The sequence below is a fragment of the Tiliqua scincoides genome, chromosome 1 (genome assembly GCF_035046505.1).
Source record: "Tiliqua scincoides isolate rTilSci1 chromosome 1, rTilSci1.hap2, whole genome shotgun sequence".
NCBI lineage: Eukaryota > Metazoa > Chordata > Lepidosauria > Squamata > Scincidae > Tiliqua > Tiliqua scincoides.
Window position 1 is genome coordinate 52,548,102 of NC_089821.1, and position 21,354 is coordinate 52,569,455.

The following is a 21,354-nucleotide window of genomic DNA, read 5'->3' on the forward strand; positions in this document are numbered from 1 at the left end:
ATAATTGATGATGCATTTTTTATAGCCTTGTTAAGCATGGTGATGCATGCTTCAAGCCAGATGAATGTCCATGTTCTTGGAAAGGCAAAGAGTATTTTCCTGGGGACAAAGTAATTTCTTCCTGCCATACATGGTGAGTGGCATCAAAAACAAAATCGCTTTATAAAATGCAACCTTAATTGTTCTAAATGATTGTGTTCTTTTTTAGCTTTTAAGTATATATTCTGGCATTTCAGTGGATTTTATTTTTATTCATACAGTTACCTTAAAATTATTTTTTGTAATGGGTTAATGACTTGAAAAATGAAGGATAGCAATGGGCAGAAATTCAAATATTTACTAGTGTAATTATAATCCATCCCTCACCCCACCCCATTCTGCAAACATGCATTTTAAACACTATAGGACAAAAGCAAGTTGGGTGATTAAGAGTGGAGAAAACTTTAAGTAACCTCTCTCTCCCCCACTACTGCTTACTACTCTGTAGTTCAACCCTAGAATCCCACAGCAACAAAAACTACCTTTCCTTGGTTAGTTTCTGTTCCCACATTCACATACATACTTTTAGTATATATGCTTGTCACCTTCTTTAATAAAACCAGTTTTCTTCCAATTACATCCTCATTTCCCAGCTGACTGACATACTGCTATTTCCATAAGCTTTATAAATCAAGAATTGTGCATCAGATAAAATATAGCAAATCACATACCATATGCTTCTCTCTCTCATCATCAAACTGTGTTATAGAGTTGATATGGTATTTTGGAGTTCTGCAACCATTTAAAAGGGCAGGCATCAAGAAGTTGCACAAAACTGTAATGCTGCTTAACAGTCAATGTTCTTATTTTTTCATCTGACCTCTATCTATCAGTGCCCCCTAAATATATAGGCCTATTACATGGGTGTCAAACTTATTTCGTATAGAAGGCTAAATAGCATTCATGGCACCTGCTGAGGGCCAGATGTGCCAACATTAAGCAGGAAGTGATGTCAGTAAGCAGATAACCAAAATAAGCACTTTGCTCTCATGTAGAAACACATTAGCCGCAAATGACAGAAGAGAAAACATGAAAATCTTAATCATATTTTCAGGATATGGAAAACTCCAATTATCATTCTGGGAGAGCCCAATGATCACATGGGCATGTATTCAGCAGTGCTACTTTTGCTCAGGCATCACTTCGCAGCTCAGCAACCCAGAGATACTCTACGAAGTGACTCAGTGCTGCTAAAAGGGTCGCCTGTGTAAGTGGACTCTCCCAGCCACCTCAGCAGTGTCTCTTACATCTCATGGTCTGCCCTTTCCCCCATAGCATTCATTGCCTTCTGAGGTCTTCTGTCTTTCCTTCAGAGAGCAGCACTGCTAAACAGGCAGTGGTGGGAGAGCCCAATTATCTTGTGGGCTGGATAAAGAACTTCCAAGGGCTCTTATGTTTCTTATGTGGGCCTCTCAGTCCCACAGGTCTTATGTTTGACACCCCGGCCTATTAATTCCATTGCGTTACAACTGGGCCAATGTAGCTGTACAGAGCCTAAAGTAATTCAGGCTGGTCCAGTCAGCACTAGTCAATGCCTTGTCTGGATGTCTTTGCCCACTCCAGCCTTGTGCTGACTGACTGCCTCTGCCTCTTGTCAGGTTCTCAGTATCCGCTCTAGAAGAAATTTGTAGTCCTTTGGCTGACTGGTGAAGCGACTTACAAGTGATCTCTACTTGGCAGGAAGGTAAAGCGGACCCGGGTTTACCTCCCTTGATCCCATATCATCTGACACTGCCTTATATTGAGCCAGACCATTGATTTATCTAGCCCAGTATTGTCTACAGTGAATAGCAGCAGATATCCAGAGTTTCAGACAAGTGCCTCTCCCAAACCTACCTAGAGATGCCAGATTGAAATTGAGACTATATACGTACAAAGCATGTGATCTTCCACTGAGCTACAGTCCCTCCCTATAGGCTTATATATTTGCAGGTTTCATTACTTTCTTGATTAAATAAGAAAAGAAACTTCATTCCCCACAGACAACTTCTTGAGGGCTTGCAGTAATTCTGAAAACCTTAGCCAATTCCTTTTCCATATTCCTACTCAAACAGAATAATAGCTTAGAAGCATTAGCTAAGAAGCCTAAACCTTGGCCTTAGTAACATACAGTGTAAGAGGGTGTTAGTATTTCCTTTTCTGTTCTTGTCAAGAAATAAAGATTTGCCACAATGTCTAGTTCTTGGTCATTGGTATGTTAGAAATTTCCACAAGGCCCTGCTTGTAGATGAAAGCTGAAAGTATTTTATAGTATACTCAAGGTGAGTTTTGCAAAATATAATTATGTGGTGTTATTGATTGCCGTTATATGGAGTTCATGATTCAGGCCCATTTAAATGGTTTCTAGACTCCCATTGATAGGGCAACAACTGAATTTGTTTGTCTTTGTCTTTTGAATCTGACTGCGTGTGAGATTGAAATTGGGCTCATTTATTATATTTTCATAAATACATGAGTTTTTCAAACAAGGGTACAGGAGCATTGCATTGGATTCAGAGAAGTCAGAGCAGAAGGAAGTATTCCCAGAGGACTTCCCCATTCCACCTCTCCCACTGTGGCCCTCTGCATCCACTCAAATAGTGGATTGGGTGAGGATTGGGAACCTGAGGATTGGGTCATCCTTCAGAATGGGATAGGACGTGGTGCAGATGGCTGCAAAAGGGGTGGAATCAGCTAAAATTGGGTGGATGCACTTGGCATGATTGTAGCTGTGTACACAAAGTACCTCTGCTCCATTTTGGCTGATTTTCTGCTTCTCCTTTTGCTTCTGCTTTTCTGATTTTTCTGCTTCTCCTAAGTCAGATGCAAGGGAGGGCACCAGGATGCAGGTCTCTTGTTAACTGGTGTGCTCCCTGGGGCATTTGGTGGGCTGCTGTGAGATACAGGAAGCTGGACTAGATGGGCCTATGGCCTGATCCAGTGGGGCTGTTCTTATGTTCTTATGTTCTTTTAGCCCCCCTATATTGCAGCCTTCTTGCCACATTTTTTGCTGTCCTGGAAGGTCTTTGATCCTCAAGAGACTTTTTCTTAAAGGAAACAGGATGCCCCAGTGGGAAGGAAGGTGCAGGAAGTTCCCCTTGCATGAGTATCCTTCCAGTCATACTTCTCTGTATCTTCCCCATTGTGCATTTTTTTCAGTAATGCATCAGTGTTTGCACAAAGTACATCACTGTGGCAAATCAGTGTTTGATGGTTTTGTATTGTTTGTTAACTTTTAGGAGGCCTCATTTATTTCCTAGTTTTTACAGTTTGGGTGTTTTTTGTCCTCTATGCTTCTTCAGTTTGGTGTTATAGTTGTTCAGTTTAGTGTTATGGTACATCATGAATTAACACAGTGGCTTCATAGAAGACACAGAGGAGTAATTCATCCTTCCAGGCCTCATCTGAAATAGGGAGAGATATGTATTTTACTTCACATGTTTCATGTTTCATATCCCATTCAAGAGAAAGTACCCATCTCACTGTGGGTGAAAGCAGCCATCTCACTTTGTGTGCCTCCCTGGCCCCTTTGAATCCTGGAAGTGTGACTCACTAACATGTCCTCCTGTTGCTGCTTTTACAACTCATGCAAAGTTCTCTGTTCATGTAATGGCTATGTTACATGCATAACTCTGAGGAATAACAAAACTGATAAAATAATTTAATGTCGAACAGAAACCATGATGCGCTGTCAGACTATTGGTATCTGGTGCTCAAAAACAATCCTGAAAGGGAGGATTTCATATAACATGCTTGATAAAATTATCATCTTTACATGTTATTTGAAGAAAAATGTCAAGTTCACACATGGTAGATGTCTATAGTTACTAATTTTAGCGACACCACCAGAACATTTCAGGCAACCTTGTTTTTCAATCACACTGAAAGATTATTTGTACTTGCAGTAACCCATTAGATCAGATGTATAAAATTGTGAATGTTGATCCAGTTATACATTACACATTGATACATTTATTTGGGTGAATCTAAATTTACACTTCCAATGGATGTAGAAGAGGACATGGTAGTACAGATGGGGGCCTTGATATCTGTAGGGGATCCATTCTCAGACCCTGCCCTGCAGATACCGAAAATCACGGATAAGAAAATCTGTGATCTTCGGCCCCTTAACCCCCTTCGGCCCCCACTTAACACGTGTCCGCCCACGGCCTCTGCAGTCTTCAGTGTGGTCTTTTTGGCTGAAAAAAACGCAACTTGAGGCATTCCAAGGGAAACTGGAAGTGGCTTTTTATGCCATATAAGGCATTCTGAGGCCCAGGGAAGCCTTCTGGGGGCTTATATGGTATAAACCATATGCCTCTTTATATGGCATAAAAATACCACTTCTGGTGTCCTTCAGGAAACCTCAAGTCATGTTTTTTCAGCTGAAAAGGCCATTCTGAAGCCCGCAGAGGCTGTGGACTTTGGGGGGTTCAGGTAGGGTCGAGTCTGGCTCAAAACGGGTTCAGGGGACCCACGTTGAATGTGGATGTAAAATCTGCAGATAAACAGATTTGCTGTATTTTTTTAAAGCAGCCTTTTGTATTACATATTTTAATATTTGTGGTGGCTTTAATTTATATTTGATCATATCTACGTATATAATCTTATATGCATTAAGTACTGCTTTTGGATTTACATTATTGATTGTATCCAAACCCTGTCTTCTGCTTGCACTATCTATTGCTTGTGCAAGAGAGTGGAGGTTGCAGTTTTCAATGCCACTTTCTCTCTCAGCTTGAAAATCTTATCATGTGGGTTGGCAGACCTTCAAGCAGATGTTTAGAAGGTAAAAGGCACAGCTGATAAAAGAGGGAACTGGTGAAAATCATGTCCCCCTCATCTTATTCAAATTCTTCATTTGTTCTGGCCCTAGCTTCCCTGCAGAGTACCCCTGGTTATTCCCCTCTTCATTTCTATGGAGGAGGAAGATCTGAAAATATGGTACTTTGTTATGTCAATTTGCTTCATTCATTGAAATACAAGGGTAGGTGCATGCATGCACTGGAACCTTAAATTAGGAGGAGTGTGTATATTTTGGAGGATGGTGTATTAGTATTTTACCTTTATAAGATATTATCCAAATTTCTAATATGTGCCAGATTCTGTTTATCTTTGATATTAAAACTATTGATTTTACTTTTTTCAGCATCTGTCATCATGGGTCATTTGAATGCACTTTTCATCCTTGCCCATCAATGTGCACTACCTATGGAGATCGCCATTATAGAACTTTCGATGGACTTTCTTTTGATTACATTGGGAATTGTAAGGTTTACCTGGTTAAGGTAAGATTTTAATTTTGGTAAACCATCTGCAATTAAAAAATGCACATGCCTACAAAATTGAGGGTCAGAAAAGTTTTTCCCAAACTTTATGGTGGTTTGATATGAATTTGGGGTGCTGATTCCAAAATTGGCATCCATTTTGCCCTATCACATCTAGTTTTGGAGACACGGCATAGCCTCTTTAGTGAATGGTTCAAGCAGCTTCCTCATGAGGAAGCCATGGTGTAGACTTCCTCATGAGGAAGCTGCTTGAACCATTCACTAAAGAGGCTATGCCGTGTCTCCAAAACTTGACATGATAGGGCAAAACAGATGCCATTTTTGGAATCAGCAGCCCAAATATACCCAGGAATTGGTGTAACATTTAAGGAAGCAAAATGTGTGTTGGCCTTTGATATCAAACACTTGTATATATCAAACACTTTGATATCAAACACTTTAAAGGAAAAAGCTCTACCCTACAGATAATAAATTCTTTTTTGAGTTTACAGTGCAATGGGGACTGGGATCTGGCATAACAGCCGGATCCCAGCCCTGCCTCCCGCTCCCTACCCGCCTGCCCTGGGACTGCCCTCTGCCTGCCCTCCCCACATCCTAGAACGCCTCCCTCATGCCTCCTCCCTGCCCATCCCAGTGCCTTGTGTCAGCTGAGCTTGGCTGACGCACTGCTCCTTCCACAAGCTGCCACGGAGCCTGGATGCAGCCTTCGTGTGGCAGAGCACCTCCATGTGCTGGCGTGGCTTGCTTCCAAGAGGCGCAAACATGCTTTATGGCTCATTTGTGACCCTGTTAGGCTGGCGCAAGGGACTAGGGACTTGTGCCAGCCTAACCCATGGTTAGGATTGTGCCCTTAGTGACTAGAAATGCTAAAGATAAAAGTTAGCATACTATACTGAATACAGTGTTGATACATTAATACAGGGATGTTCAAACATTTTGGCTGGAGGGCCACATCTTTTCTCTGTGTCAGGGACCGGGGGAAAAAGAGAATTAATTTACATTTAAAATTTGAATAAATTTACATAAATGAATATATTTGAGAAGGAACTTATATGAATGAATGAGGGTCTTGCAGTAGCTCAAGGCCTATAAGACGCCTTGCTCAAAGCAAGGTTGGCCTTCCCTTCGCTGCCACTGCTGCACCACAGGCGTGAAACAGCAAGTAGTGGAGGGAGCCCTTATCCCACAGCTCAGGTGAGAGTTTGAACAGTTGTCCTAACACTGAGAGCAGTTGCGTCGGGCCAGCATGGGCTCCAGCAAGTCTCTGGAGGGCCAGAAGCTCATTGGAGACTGGGGTCAACCCGCGGGCCGGATTGGGAGCCCCTGAGGGCCGTAAGTGGCCTCCAGGCTTTGGGTACCTCTGCATTAATAAATGAAGGCGTCTTGTTATGTGCAATACAACAGTATACTTTAGCTTTGATACTTTAGCTGTGCACTGGATTGTTACCAAGGTGTATACTGTGTAATAACGCTTTCTGAATTGTTTCGTTATTGTTTTAGTTGTCATTGCCATACAAAGCTACATCCTGACCAGTGGAGAGAAATCAGACTAATCTATATTTGATATATTGATATTGCATTCTGAGTATCTTGTCAAACAGAGTCCTATGCCTGAGATCCAAAGAGTTATTTTTGACTCGGCATGGATTTAGGCACACTCAGGGCCCAAAGCTATGCTGCTACAGTGGTGCCAAAATGGCTGGTGCCGCATCCTGCAGGGCAGGAGAAGCAGCCAGAGGTCTCCGTGGGGAAAGGGGACATTGGTTCCCTTACCCTTTGTAGCACCCCTGCAATCTCATGGGTCTACTCGGATCTGCACCAGGTGCAGATCTGAGTAATCCATGTAAGGGTTTCAGGCACAGGAAGCGGGAATGAGATCCAGCGGCAGCCTCTGCTGCCATCCCCACCTCCTCCTGGGCCTGAACTGCCCCCAGGCCCACCCTACCCCAATCAGTTTCACCCTCCCCTGCCCAGGTATGCCTCTCTTGCCACCCAGCAGGGAACTCACTTTCCACAACTCCTGCTGCTCTTCCTGCTGACACAGACAGTGTCAACTTACACTGGTCTCCTCGCCTGCACCTCTTCCCTCCCAACTGCCACTAAGTGCCTTATGGCAGGCGGCTGGTGCTGGTGTGGGATCAAGCTGTCAGTTGGATGTTTGGCTTCTTTTACTTTGAACAGTAGATCTCAATGTCATATCACAAACCACCTGAAAAAGTCTTCTCAATTTCAGAAGTGGTTTGCCTTCAAGTGGTAGTGACTTGAAGGGCTGCTATTCAAGAGAAACAAACTCAAAGCTGGAATCACCTGCCTTGTTTTCCTTCTGCAGAGTTCCTCAACTACTAGTTTCTCAATCATCATAGAAAATGTTAATTGCTTTAACACTGGAATCATTTGCAGAAAGTATATTTTCATTAACATTGGAAAGTCGTTCATAATATTTGATGATGACAGTGGAGATCCGGTAAGCTCTAACAGAGTATAAGGAAAGCTATCATCTTTTTATGTAGATATTTGTATGCAAAGTACTGTGAAAATAAATGCATGCTAACAAATTTATGCTCTTTCTCTGCTGATGCTATTATTGTTTTTACTCCTTTGGATACTATTGTGCTGCTGGTCTTGATCCTTTTTATATTTTGTAAGTTTTTGGGGTTTTTAAGGAATTTTTTTTTGTAAGCTGCCCTGGATATTTGCCATGGCAATGGAATGGCAGGATAGATGTTTTTTAAATAAATAAATTGCTAATATTGTATTATAAGTGCTAGCTGCAGGTATCCTTGGAACTTCATAACAGTTTCATCCCCACCCACCCCTCTCCCAAAAGAAAGCCCAGCTTAGCTAATGAGAAGCTAATTGTTCTTCTATTCAGGGAAACCAAAGGCTAAATCCTATTCAGACGCTGTACTGACCACACAGATGTCCAGTACAACATCTGTCATGTCCTAAACCTGGCTAGCAAGGGAGAAGGGGAGACAACAGAGCCCAGGTCAGGCCCTACTAGCATGACCAACCCAGCAACAACACCAGCAATCATGATGCCACCAGATAAGATGGGGGGGGTTGTCCTGCCGTGGCGTCTGACCATGCCTGGCCATCTCTTTCTGCAGTGGCCATGTACCAGCTGCCCCCCAGGTGGCAGAGGAGGAGGTGGGCTGCTGATGAACCACCATGGTCCTGGGCCATTGGGCAGCTGCCCCTCCAATGGCCCAGGTCAGCCACCAGAGCATCTGTGGTGCACCACTATGGGGAGGAGTTTCTTCTGGGGGCTGGAGGGCCTGCACAGGAGCCTGAGAGTGCGACCAGGGCCGTCCCGATCTTGCCAGGTGTGGTGGTGATGCTGTTGGTATGGGCAGGCCATACAAGTTGCTATCATCTATCACGTGATAGGCTCTTCCTGCAAGTCAGGGTTCTGATAAGGCAGGGCCTGGAGCAGAACTGAAGGAGAGCTCCTCTCCTCTGGTTCATGCCTGGGCTACTTACTGAAGTATGTGTAAACACATTTTCCTTTTCTAAACTCTCATTTGTGTCTTATATTAGTGTATGTTAAGGAAGCCAGAAGCTGACCAAGGGAAACTGTTACTAGTGATTAGCATTCAGTGCACTCTTTCCTGTTTTCCTCCTCACTGATTTGCTTGGCTTTCAGCTAAAATTTTTTTTTGGGGGGGGGGGTGATATATCAACAGGCAGCCCAATCCTGAGCTGCCTGGAGCATGGCACTGCTGCAGTGCCAAAATGGTGGCTGCGGCATCCAACGCACCCCAGGTAGCCGCTGCCAATTCCTTGGGGGAAGGGGACGAAAGTATGGGAAGTAGCCCTGCAATGGGGATACTCAATTCCGCAACAGCTCTCAAGCCAACATTAACATAGGTAGAAATATAAAAGGACTGTGTTCTCCTGAATGTGAGTTTCAAAACTCCCTACATGTTGGTTAAGATTGTAGTAGAATTAATTATGTATGGGCTGGTTTTTTTTTAACAGAGTTCATTGAGTTATATTGACAAACTACAGCAAGTATATATATGGAAAGCTGGATTTTTCACTATTGTTCATTTTCCTAATGAATACATCACAGTGATGTGGGATCAGAGAACAACTGTTCATGTACAGACAGGACCTCATTGGCAGGTAAGCAGACAGCACTTCATCTAATATGCCATAGCCACAGTTATGCATTTTGAATTTCCATTTATTTCAATAAAAGGGACTTAGGGCCCAAATCTGTCCTCCACCAGCTGCACCAAAAAGGTGTGTGCTGCATCCAGCAGTGTAATTTTGCATTACAATAATCTCTAAAAATACTTTGGCTTTGCAAAAAAAAAAAATCTTCATGTTAACTTTGTTTTGGAAAAAAAATTAGCTTCTTACTGTCTAAACAAGTCCTGTGAGCTTATCTGAAAGCATCTGAATACTTCAGGCTTTAAGCCTGAACTTAATGAGGCACACATAATCCCCATTTCAGTCAGTTTGGTTTATTGCATTTACAATTGTACTCAGGAATTCCTGGTTTAGTGAACAAGGCTACTCATAATTTGGTGCAACAAACTGAACACCCTTATACATTTACTGTGCACTAAACTGTGGTTTAACATGACATAAATGAGCCTAAAGGATCCATTGGTTTGCATGTGTGACAGGGAGTAAAAACTGTGGCTTTCACTTTAAAACCAATAGAAGCTCTATGTTACATATGAATTCGGGGTACTGTGGTTTGATAATGTGTTATAGTAGTTACTGTATTCCAGAATTGGAATACTGTAATGCGTTTGGGGGCCTGACGCTTGACCTTTGCAGGGTGTGTAGCAATAATTAAAGTAGCAGGAGCAAACTCTGGCCCCCTGCCTCCTACAGTGTGTTACGGTTGTGCTAAACAGTAGGGAAAGAGTCATGATGCAGTGGTTCCTATGATTATGAGATAATATAGGAATGGTTGTTCGATTGTATTTATCTGGGGCACATTTTTTTAAAAGTGGAAGACAAAAATGGTGCATTTGACCAGACTGCCCAGTCTTAACAAGACTGAGGGCCAGATCCAGACCCGTGCACACTAGTTCACTGCCAGTGTGGGATGTCACAAATGTTCCATACAGCACATTTGCAAGCCATTACTGCAGGCCCAGTGCAGGAACTAGCCCAGTGTGAACTCAGCAGTGGGCCTTCATTCTGCCACCAGGCAGCTCACCTGGACCACCTGGTGATGGAGAGGTGAGTGGGAGGTGTGGGGAGAGGCAGGGAGGAGGCGTTCTGGGGTGGGGGAAGGCAGGCAGAGGATTGAGAGGAGGCATAGTGGGGGGGGGAGCCAGGCGGGAGTAAGGCGGGAGGAGAGTGGGACCTTCACCGGATCCTGAGCCCCACGTCTGGCTATGTGGCCCGACATGGGACTTTCAAATTCTGCACCAACTTCAGAGCCGACGCAGAATCAAATAGCCCCATTGTGGGGCTACTTCCCTTACCTGGGGAAAGGGGACAAAAGTCCCCTTTCCCTGAGGAGCTGCCACAGGCTGCCTGGTTGCACGCAGGATACTGTGGCAGCCATTTTTGGCACCACGGCAGTCCTGCATGCCGGGCAGCTAAGGATTGGGCTGTTAATAAGACTGCCTGTTTGTCTCCTTTCTAGGGTGAGCTGACTGGTTTATGTGGAAATTTTGACTCAAAAACTGTCAATGAAATGAGGACTCCAGAAAATTTTGAGTTAACTAATGCACAAGAATTTGGAAGTAGCTGGGCAGCTACTGAGGTAAATAATCAGAGTCATCTCATCTTTTGTCATTTTGGGGCTGCAGTCTTTACCTGGGTGTAAAGCCCCACTGAACAGAATGTCACTTGTTTCTAAGTAAACATATAATAGGATTACACTGTAAATCGTGTTCTGGTAGTATTTTTAACGTAATAACATTGCTAGCATAAGCGCTAGAAATTAATACACTGAATTGTATTAAAAATTATTAAAATACTACAGAGTTTTATAGTATTCTGTTTGTGATTTTATAATTTTGTTTACATTCACATCCTTCTGTGGCCATTATACTATAAGGCAGAGGTTCCCCACTGTGCATCATGATTCCCTGGAACGTCATGATGAGTCTCCAGGGGTATCATGGACCAACCAAGTTGCTTGGCAGCACAAGCACAGCAGATCACAGAGCAGAGGCTCTGTGTTGTTAGCTGAGGACTGCAGACACTGTTGTTTGCACCCACTTGGCCTTCCTGAATGGTTTTACACCAATTTTGAGGCTTTTTTTAAAGCCTGACTCAGAAGTAAGTGCCAATGACATATTCGCATTGAGCATCATCAGCATTTACTTCTGAGTTTGTGACCGGAACCATCTGAGAAAGGGTGTCATGTCACAGGTGAGTCTGGGAACCACTACTGTAAGGTAATATGGGACATCTGCAAAAGTCTTGTGATACTTCATTTTAATTTTTCAGACTATTGACACTCTGTTGCACACGTATAGTGGGTCTATTAAATAACAGTGTTTGTACCTGTCATGTAGAGAGTAATTACAGGGCTCTTGTGACTAAAACTCATATATAAAACATATAAAAAACTGAAGAATGAGAATATCAGAGGACCACATTTCCAGTGAAACTGAAAATATGGGACTTATTGTATGACTTCACATTCTAACTCCATCCCAATCCCCTCCAACTGCTTGAACTACTAATGTGGCTCTGGGCACAATACAGACATACATTTTTCTTTTGGACTTGGATAGGAAGCATTCTTCACATATGTATAAGGACTAAGACATGATTAAGTGACTGCAACTGCTGGCACAGGTGGGATAAGCACCATACTCAGCCCCTCCTCCTAAGCTTGTGCACTACATGAAATCATTACCAGGAATGGATGGCTCATACACACTGGCCAGCTCATTCTTAATCACTTATTCTTACTTGCTGTAAGAAAATGTTATTGTGGTTGATTATTTTGCTTTGGATTCAGTGTGTTGACAGCTCTGACATTCGGCATCCATGCGTTTTAAATCCACTCAGAGAACCATTTGCCAAGAAAGAATGTGGAATATTGTTAAGTGAAATATTTGAGTCTTGTCATCCAGTGGTAAGTAGCAGTGAAAAACATGATATTTAAAAGAATCTGTATCATTAGCTTAGTGTGGCATCACATGAAACTCTTGATTCCAAAGATTTATTACCAAGGTCTCTGAACAGGTCTTGAGTTCACCTATATACTGTATATGAGGATAATGCAGAACTCAGATCTTGTGTTTGTTCTTGAAACCTAATTCTAAACCTCCACAGTATCATTGCAGCACTAAGGATGGGTGGCAACCACTGTGTTGGCATGGGCTTGTAATATTATTCATTGGAACCTAAATGATTGCCCATGGGACTGTGTGGAAACATTGGTTGTAGGAACTGCATTTCCAAATGGAAGATACAGGTGTGCCCCGGTGTCCATGGGGATTCAGTTCCGGAACCCCCAGCAGTTAACTGAAACCACAGTACCAGGGAACGCCCCCTCACCTCCAGAGGGTCCTCTGAGCCCAGCAGAGGCCATGCACATCCATTCGTGACCTCTGCTGGACTCAAGTCTGAACCTTAGAGTAGAAAAGATATCACTTCCAGTTTTACCAAAAACTCCCCTGGGGGCTGGGGATAAGAATAGGCCCTCAGTTTGTCTGTACTTGTCGTAAGAGGCGACTAAACAGCCACCGGGTAGATGGGGCTCGTCAGCCTGGGAAGGCAGCTCATCTGAGAGAAGGAAAACTCTGATCCCAAACCTCCACTGCCTTGTGGCTACATCCAGTTAAGGAAAAGGCTTCAGGAGTCAACCTCGAGGCAAAATCCGGAGCCGGAGTCCCTGAGGCAGTTCATGGCTGAACGCAGTCACATTCTGGCAACTCCTGCGATGCCGCTGGAACCAACCGTATTGGCTTCTGCCTTTCCATTGGACCATTTCAGTGACGTGGAGAGGGGGGATTTGCTGCATGGGTAACAGCCTATCCTCCATACCTACTTTACCCAGGCTTCGTGTACTGGAGAGGACACTGTTCCAGAGCCACCATTCAGAGCGCGATACCATAGTCTTCCGAGACTAAAGGATGCCAACATGTTTTACCAAAAAACTGAAGGTGACATTTTTCCTACTCTAAGGGCCCAATCCGATCCAATTTTCCAGTGCCAGTGCACCCATGCCAGTGGGGTGTGTGCTGCATCCTGTGGTGGGGAGGCAGTCACAGTGACCTCTTCAAGGTATGGGAACATTTGTTCTCTTACTGTGGGGCTGCATTGCGGCTGCATCAGAGCTGGAAAATTGGATAGTATTGGGCCCTAAATGTCAATCTGAGGGTCCCCCTGTATTTGCAAAGTTGTTGTGATTTTGTGCCATTAAAAAAGGATGGCTGTGACCACATGTTACTGCAAAAGATGTCCACCCCAATAATTCATACAATATGTCCTTCTGGGCTGCATCCCTGGTAATGAACCTACCCATTCACCAAGGTAATCATATGGAGTAATTATAGTCTGAACTAGGTCATATGACTTGGTATATTGTGATGCAGGATGTGATTCCAGGGCACTATTTTGGTACTATTGCCATATTTTTAGAAATGGTGAAAGGGTACCTAACATGGAATTATCTATATATCATGGAATGATTTATATCAGTGCAAAACATATTAGCTGCAATGTTGCAGTGATTCATGTAACATTTGACCACATCTCAAAAAGGGTATTGCAGAGCTGGAAAAGGCGCAGAACACATCAACCAAAATGATCATTGGGCTGAAGCTACTTCCTTATGAGGAAAATCTACAATGCTTGGGGCTGTTATACATGGGGGTGGGAAGTCAGTTAAGGGGGCACACAATTGCATGGTGTGTAGAGAGAGAGGTTTTTCTCCCTCTTTCATGATACTTGAACAAAGACTCATTCAATGGAGCTGAGTGGCAAGTGATTTAGGTTGGACAAACACTAGTTGTCCAGGGGTTCCAGAATTGCCGCAGTGGTAGAACCTGTGTTCAGCATTGGAGTGGTGCATGCCTCTCTTCCTGGTTCCCCTTATAGATAAAATAAAATCTTTCTTTTCTTGCTGTTGTCCTCTTCTTGTGAGGTCAGATCTTTGTACAGCTTGAATGCTTCCTTTCATAGGCCTTTTTGCTGACCTAGATTCGTGTCTGTGAAATTTAGAGGTGCAGGAGGCTTGAGACTGTTTTGTGGCATCAGACTTCAAACTGCTATATTGTTAAGAAATCACAGTTCATCTGTTGTCATCATGTTTAAATTGCAAAGAGAAAGATTAAGTGAACACCAATCCTGCAACAAAAGCTTTATTGAACTGAGAACTGTGCCTAGAAAGAGGTGGGAAGCTGTTTGCTCAGAAATAGTTGTCTCCAGGAAACTTGGAGTTCTAACAACCATGTTACAATTAGCTTCAGTTCCAAGAGCCATGTTACAATTAGCTGTAGCAGTCAGATGGCCTGTTATGGTTGTCTGACATTTGGTGATGCACTGATAATATCAGGATCATGGTATCACTCAAGTCATAACAACTGAAAATATTTTTTCTAATGATTTCACTGTTCATTCTGTGGCATTTTAACTACCAGCAAATGCTGTATATAAATGAAGCTGCAATGAAGCCTCACAGTAAGGGAATGTTTGTTCCTTGAGGAGGCCTCCCTGGCTGCTTCCCCACTCCAGTATGCAGTGCATGTGCCATTGGCACAGCTACATAAGCGATGGAAAGTTGGATAGAATAAAGCCCTTAATATGTTCTATATGTCATATTAGAACAGTGGTTCCCAATGTGGTGGGTTGTGACCTACCATTAGGAACCAAAACTGGGCCATTTCCCCTTAAGGGAAGTGGTTCAGTAATGGCTGTCCTGATGGCTCTGCAACAATTGCACAAAAACCTGAAGTGCACTCAATCCCCAAACAGCATGATTTCAAACATCAGGGAAGCCCATGGAGGGGCCTGTGGACCTCCTGGACCCTCCCTGAGGCCAGCACAACCCTCCAGGTAAAGGGAAGGCCCCTGAATTCCCGTGCTATGGCGATTACTCCCCCTGTCCCCTCAACTAGTTACCTGCAGTCCCAAAGTCCTAGTAGTACTTTGAGAACTGCTATATTAAAATGACATATCAAATCCCAGGCAGTATGTTCTGAAACTTTTTATTTGAAGAACGTCAGGCATGTATTGTGACCATTGTTGATAACATTTGAGTGCGTAATGGCAAGTTACAGTGACCGTTATCTTTTTCAGGTTGATGTCACCTGGTTTTATTCAAACTGCTTGACAGACACATGTGGTTGTAACCAGGGAGGGGATTGTGAATGTTTCTGTACAGGTGTATCAGCCTATGCGCATCAATGTTGTCAGCAAGGAGTTACAGTAGACTGGCGATCTCCTAGACTGTGTCGTAAGTAATAATCTGATAATCTGATGAGCAGCCCTCAGCCTTTTTACAGCCCATGCTTCCAATTTAACTCTTAATAAAACAAAGTCTTGTTTGCATGTTGGAGTAGGATAGTACAATTTACTTTTGCAACCAACTAGTTGCTGCAATGCATGCACAGCGTACCTGTTTCTAAGAAAAATCAAAGCTTTCTTGAATAGTCTTTGTTTTGTCATCTTTAAGAATCAGCTAAAGTTGATGCAAGGTTATTCATCCTGCACTATGTTGCAATCACCAGTAGCCGATGTAATTCTTTAGAGAACTTCAGTAGTCCAAAGCAGATATTAAACATAGCACAGAGGTATCAGTCATGGCAAGGTTTTACTATTCCATCTGCAAAAGGAAATTGAATATGCTCTCCAGTTTTGTCACTGTACCCTGATGGTTCTCAAACTTTTTTTATCTGGCAACAGTGGTGTTCCTGGAGGGGAGGCAAAATGCTTAAGTTTTTCAGGTACAGGGGCACCTGTATAAAGTGCCCCTTCCCCCTTGCCTTCAGATCCAGTCGCAGTTGCAAAAGTGCTGAAGGCAAGGGGGAAGAGCTGCCTTATACAGGTGTCCCTACACCTGAAAAAAACTTGTGTTCCCCCTCCAAATCCCTGGAGTCTCCCTCAACCTACTGGACCATATTATAAACAGTAGTTATTTTAAAAAAAATCATGTTGTAGATCATCTTCATTTATTCAAAAAGTAGAAAAATGCCTTTAATTATGAGCTTTATTATAGGAGGAACATAGCAATAGTGTGACTCGCTTGCATGTAATGATTCTGCATAATGTGCAACTCCACTCTCTATATCCTAACTAGGGAAATAAAAGTTTAGAAGTTCTTGCTTGGAAGCAGGTAAAGGATAGGAATTTTGAATTGGCTTCTTTGATAATTAGTAGTAAAAGAATTAATTTTCTGTGTGCATGCGTCATTTTGTAATGCAAAATAAGCAGAGAATAAGTCTTTTTTAGATTTTCCATTAGTTTGTTGATTTAAAAAAAAACTCAAAATCATCTTGCAGTCCATATTCTTTATGATGATCATTTGAATAATTTCTGTAGCCTCAAATTCAAATTGCTATGTCATGGGAAGATCAACTAGGTTTATTCTTATCCACTAGAGGTCACAAAAGGATAGCCATCTGCTTATTACAGCTGAGATTTTCTGTATCAGTCACATTAATCCACAATATTTTGACTGTGTTGTGATTTGGGAAAGAACCAAGCAAATCAGCGGACAGAACTTTTAAATTCATTTTTGCCAATCTTTAGGCAAATGGGTTGTGTAACTATGCACACATGTATAAAGCACAATGCATGCTAGTTGCATTCCAAATGTTTGTTAACTTAGTATTTTCTTCTTTCAGCTTATGATTGTGAATACATCAATAAAGGTAAGCAGTTGATAGGAACTGAAGGTAAAATAATTATTTATTTAAATAATTACTTATTTAATAAGTTATTTATTTCATTAATTAAGAGCCCAATCCTGGGCTCGGTGCCACGGCTTCGTGCTGCCACGCACTGTCGCAAACGTGCCATAAGGCACTTTTGCGAGCCTCACTATCAGGTTACTGCCCATGTTAGCCCAGTGCCGGCCAGTGTTGGGCTAGCGCCGGGTCAGTGCGGGCCGGGCGCCCACTCTCCGCCACTCAGTGATCTCATGGACTGCTGAGCTCTGGCAAGGTAAGTAGGAGCAGGGAGGAAGGGTGGGGAGGAGGCGTTCCGGGAAGGGGGGAGGTGTGGGGAGGGCAGAGAGAGGGCGGACGAGAGGTGTGACAGGAAGGCAGGGGGTGGGGAGAGGGCGGGCGGGCAGGAGGCATGCCAAGGGGAGGGAGCGGGGAGGCAGGAGGTGGGTCTGGTGGAGCAGAGCTCCATCAGATCCTGTCTGTTCATGGAGGGCTCTGCGCCCTACATGAATAGCTTTACTTTAGCACTGACCTTTAGGTCAGTGGTAAAGTGAGTAGTCCCATTTTGGGGCTGCTTCCCTTAAGCAGAAAGTCCCCTTCCCCCGAGGCGCACAGGATCCGGTATCAGCCGTTCTTGGTGCTGCCAAGGCTGGCCGCCCCAGGCAGCTCAGAATTGGGCTGTAAGTGGCCAGATAATTATCTAAGAAAGTAGAAGGTAAATTTATTGAAGCAGCCTACATTATTGTTTAAACAACCAGGGAGTCTTCTGATAGACTTTATGTGATGATGTACAGAAAGCATCACTCCTTCCTAAGACACCACTAGGCAAATGAATCCACATAATTATTTTGTAGAAACATCTCAGAGCATGTTACACTCCTGCCTTTTACTATCTGACAGCTCATACACTGAACAATGTTTTATGCAAATATGGCAAGATGAGAATATGTATGTAAGGCAAGAGAGGATAGTTGTTGTAGCCCTTCTTATGCCCCTTTTGTTCTTACCTACTTCAAATCCTGACAAGTTTTGTAGCACTGCTACAGGACTCCAGTATTTGGAGTAAATCACAAGAAAGTAATCCCTGATGTGGTCATAAAGGCAACCAATGATGACCAACACCAATGTATACTACCTGCTTTTGCAACCATTCTTACTCGTAACATCTTCAAATACTGTCACATCTCACCACTACTAGTTACTACTTGTTGCATTTATTGCTTCAGAGAAGAAAAAGTGATTGTTTAGAAGCAATGTGTAATTTATAGGGATATTGCCTTACATAGACATAGGAACATTTTCTGAAGGGCCTCAGGAGGGAGCTAATTTGCAAGCTATTATTGTCAGTTCCCAGCTTTTATGAACATTACGATTTGTCGCTTCTTTAAGGTTGCAATCCTATACAAGCTTACCTAGAAGTAAGTCAAATTGACTCAATGGGCCTTACTTTAGGGCAGGGGTGTCCAAACTTTTTGGCAGTAGGGCCGCATAATCTCTCTGACACTGTGTTGGAGGCCGCAAAAAAAGAATGAATTTACATTTAAAATTTGAATAAATTTACATAAATGAATATATTAGAGATGGATCTTATATGAATGAGTGAAGGTCTCACAATAGCTCAAGGCCTATAAAAGACCTTGCACAAAGCAACACTGGCCTTTTCTTTGCTGCCGCTGCTGCTTCAGAGACATGAAATAGCAAGCAGAGGGAGCCCTCAGCCTGCAGTTCATGCAAGAGGTCAAACAGTCGGTCCTTGTGCCAAGAATAGTTGCGTTGGGCCAGCATAGGCTCCAGCATGTCTCTGGAGGCCAGAGGCTCATTGGAGACTGGGGGCTCACCATGGGCCAGATTGGGGGTCCCTGAGGGCTACAAATGGCACCCAGGCTGGGGTTTGGGCACCCCTGCTTTAGAGTATATATGCATAAGATTGTCCTGTTAGTCATGTATAATTCTTGTGATATACTGCTGCTGTACTCTGTGAATAAAACAAAACTGCTTACATAGTCTACCTGCATATTTTTATGCTAATTCATAAATTATATGCCTATTTTGATTTACTATATACATTATGATTATAGTAATTAGTAACTTTTCTTTGTGCTTATGGTTTGGCTTCTGGGGAGTTCTGGGGAGTTGATGAACATTCCATAACACCCTGGCAGCTAATGACTCAAAGAACCTCATTTAAAAAAAAAATTAAGCCAGATCTCTTATAAATCTGACTTAGGCATACATGAAAGTCCCGTCTCAATACCTATTTAGAGTGCACCTAAAGAGAATCAAGCAGTAGACCACTTGCTTTTCATCAGCTTTGGTTCCTGATCCCTGTTGTTTGAGAGTTTGTACCTGCATGCTGCTCTTTGTTGCTGCTGTTTGCATGCTACTGCTGCTGACATCTTTGATTTCTGTCAGCTTTTGGTGGGAGGCAGAAAGTCTCTCAAAAATCTGAGATTTTCTTTACATTTCTCAGTCCTCTCTTGTGTACAGGGACCCATTCCTGCTCTCTCCCAGGTTCATGTTTGTGTCTACCATGTCCGCACACTAACTATCCACTTAACTGATAAAGGGAGTGATATTTGCAAATATTGCTACTTGAGTGATAATGAAGGAAGAACTCTTAACATGATCACCTTTCATTTTGACAGGTGAGAGTAAAGGTCCAATAGTTTGTGAAAGCTTGCAAAGATTGTATAAGTCTAACACATTTTTTGTTCACCATAGCTTTGAATCTGAAGAATGTCATTCTTCAGATGATGGTGGTGTTTTACATTGGTCAGTATGACTGACCAATAAACATGTAAGATTTAAGTATGTGTGGTACTCAAAAGAAAATGTAACCTTACCTTCTTTTGACAGTTCTGGGAAAGGGTCCCTACATGCTGGTCAGCTATTTGGACAGAGAAATTGCAATTGGAGCCAAGCTGTTGGATGGTTCTGTTTTTCCAGCAAGAGGAAATGGATCTGCTCCTGGGGTTGCAGTGAACTTTATGCTGACATCAGGCTTGTATAAACCTAAAGCACACGGTAAATCCAGTGTCATTGTAAAATACCTAGAAAGTTAGCAAAATCAGCAGACAAACTTGACAAACATAATACTCAATACCACATGCCGAGTACTCACAGAAGAAGGATATTACTTTCGTAGCCAACTGGTGAACTTTTAGAAACATCTGCTTGACTATTGTTTGGAAGAGATAGAATGTGGACTAGATGGATATTATTCTAACCCAACAAGGCAGTTCTTGTATACAGAGTAGGCAGAGTGAATTTTGCCTGCAGCAGAAGGGTTCATAGAAGGAGCACTAAACTTTCCTTTGCAGCTTTCAGCAGGTTCTCAACAAGAAGCCTGCCAAGCTCTCCACTCAGTGAGTGGGTTTTTATGAGATGACTAGTGTGATACCTGTGCTTCACTACTGATTGATTGATTGATTGAGACCTTTATTGGCATAAAACAATTTCCAGGAGATAGAGACAATGGACAATATAAAATGCTCACAGTAAAAACATGAAAGTGATTAAAAAACATCAAACATTATACTACTGTACTCAGGATACAAGATAAAACATGTGGGGAGGGGAGTTATGGGTTATCCCATTTTAACAAATTATTGGGAATGAGAAACTAAACTCTAGCACAGTGTAGCTCCTGTAGCTTTGTTAGCTACATTAACATGATGATGCACCTCATCAATTCATATACGTTTTACTTTTCAAGTGAATAAAAGATCTTTTAAATGGGCAAGGCTACAGTTCTGGAGAAGTAGCCGGCAATGAGTTAATATCTTTTCTAACAGGGTGAAGGGTTTTCCTGACCGGGTATGAGATGAATTCAACAAAATTCAAATCTACTGCACTACTGGAACACAGAGAGAAGCAGAGCCATGCATCCTGTGAGGGAAGCTAGACTGTGCCACACAACTTTTGAGCCATTCTCCCTCCCTAATTGTCCTCTCACCAGAACACAGAGATAAGCAGAGAAATGTCTCCTGCAAAATATATTTCATTTTACTGTTCAGTGTAAACACTAAGAGCCCAATCCTGTGCTCAGGCCTCTCTCAGGCAATAGCACAGGGGGAAAAGCCAGCCAGACCTAAGTAATAGGAAGGGCTCTATCATTTATTCCCAAATTTGGATTTGCCCCTTTAGGGGTTGATTAGGGTGAAACCCTGAATTATGTTTGTATGCATTTGTATGGGTAACCTTTGTAAGCAAAAACCAAGTCG

The 21,354-nt window shown here is 42.8% G+C and overlaps 1 protein-coding gene across 1 annotated transcript in view; it reads left to right on the forward strand.

Moving 5' to 3' along the window:
* Positions 1-21,354, forward strand: part of OTOG (otogelin) — a 136,267-nt gene that overhangs the window by 53,115 nt on the left and 61,798 nt on the right. Inside the window, exons 23-32 of the mRNA XM_066619402.1 lie at positions 26-133; positions 5,168-5,306; positions 7,636-7,770; positions 9,288-9,434; positions 10,924-11,043; positions 12,256-12,372; positions 15,543-15,699; positions 17,090-17,140; positions 19,853-19,903; positions 19,988-20,155. Coding sequence (XP_066475499.1) covers positions 26-133; positions 5,168-5,306; positions 7,636-7,770; positions 9,288-9,434; positions 10,924-11,043; positions 12,256-12,372; positions 15,543-15,699; positions 17,090-17,140; positions 19,853-19,903; positions 19,988-20,155 — 1,193 coding nt within the window. The remainder of the gene's footprint in view (positions 1-25; positions 134-5,167; positions 5,307-7,635; positions 7,771-9,287; positions 9,435-10,923; positions 11,044-12,255; positions 12,373-15,542; positions 15,700-17,089; positions 17,141-19,852; positions 19,904-19,987; positions 20,156-21,354) is intronic.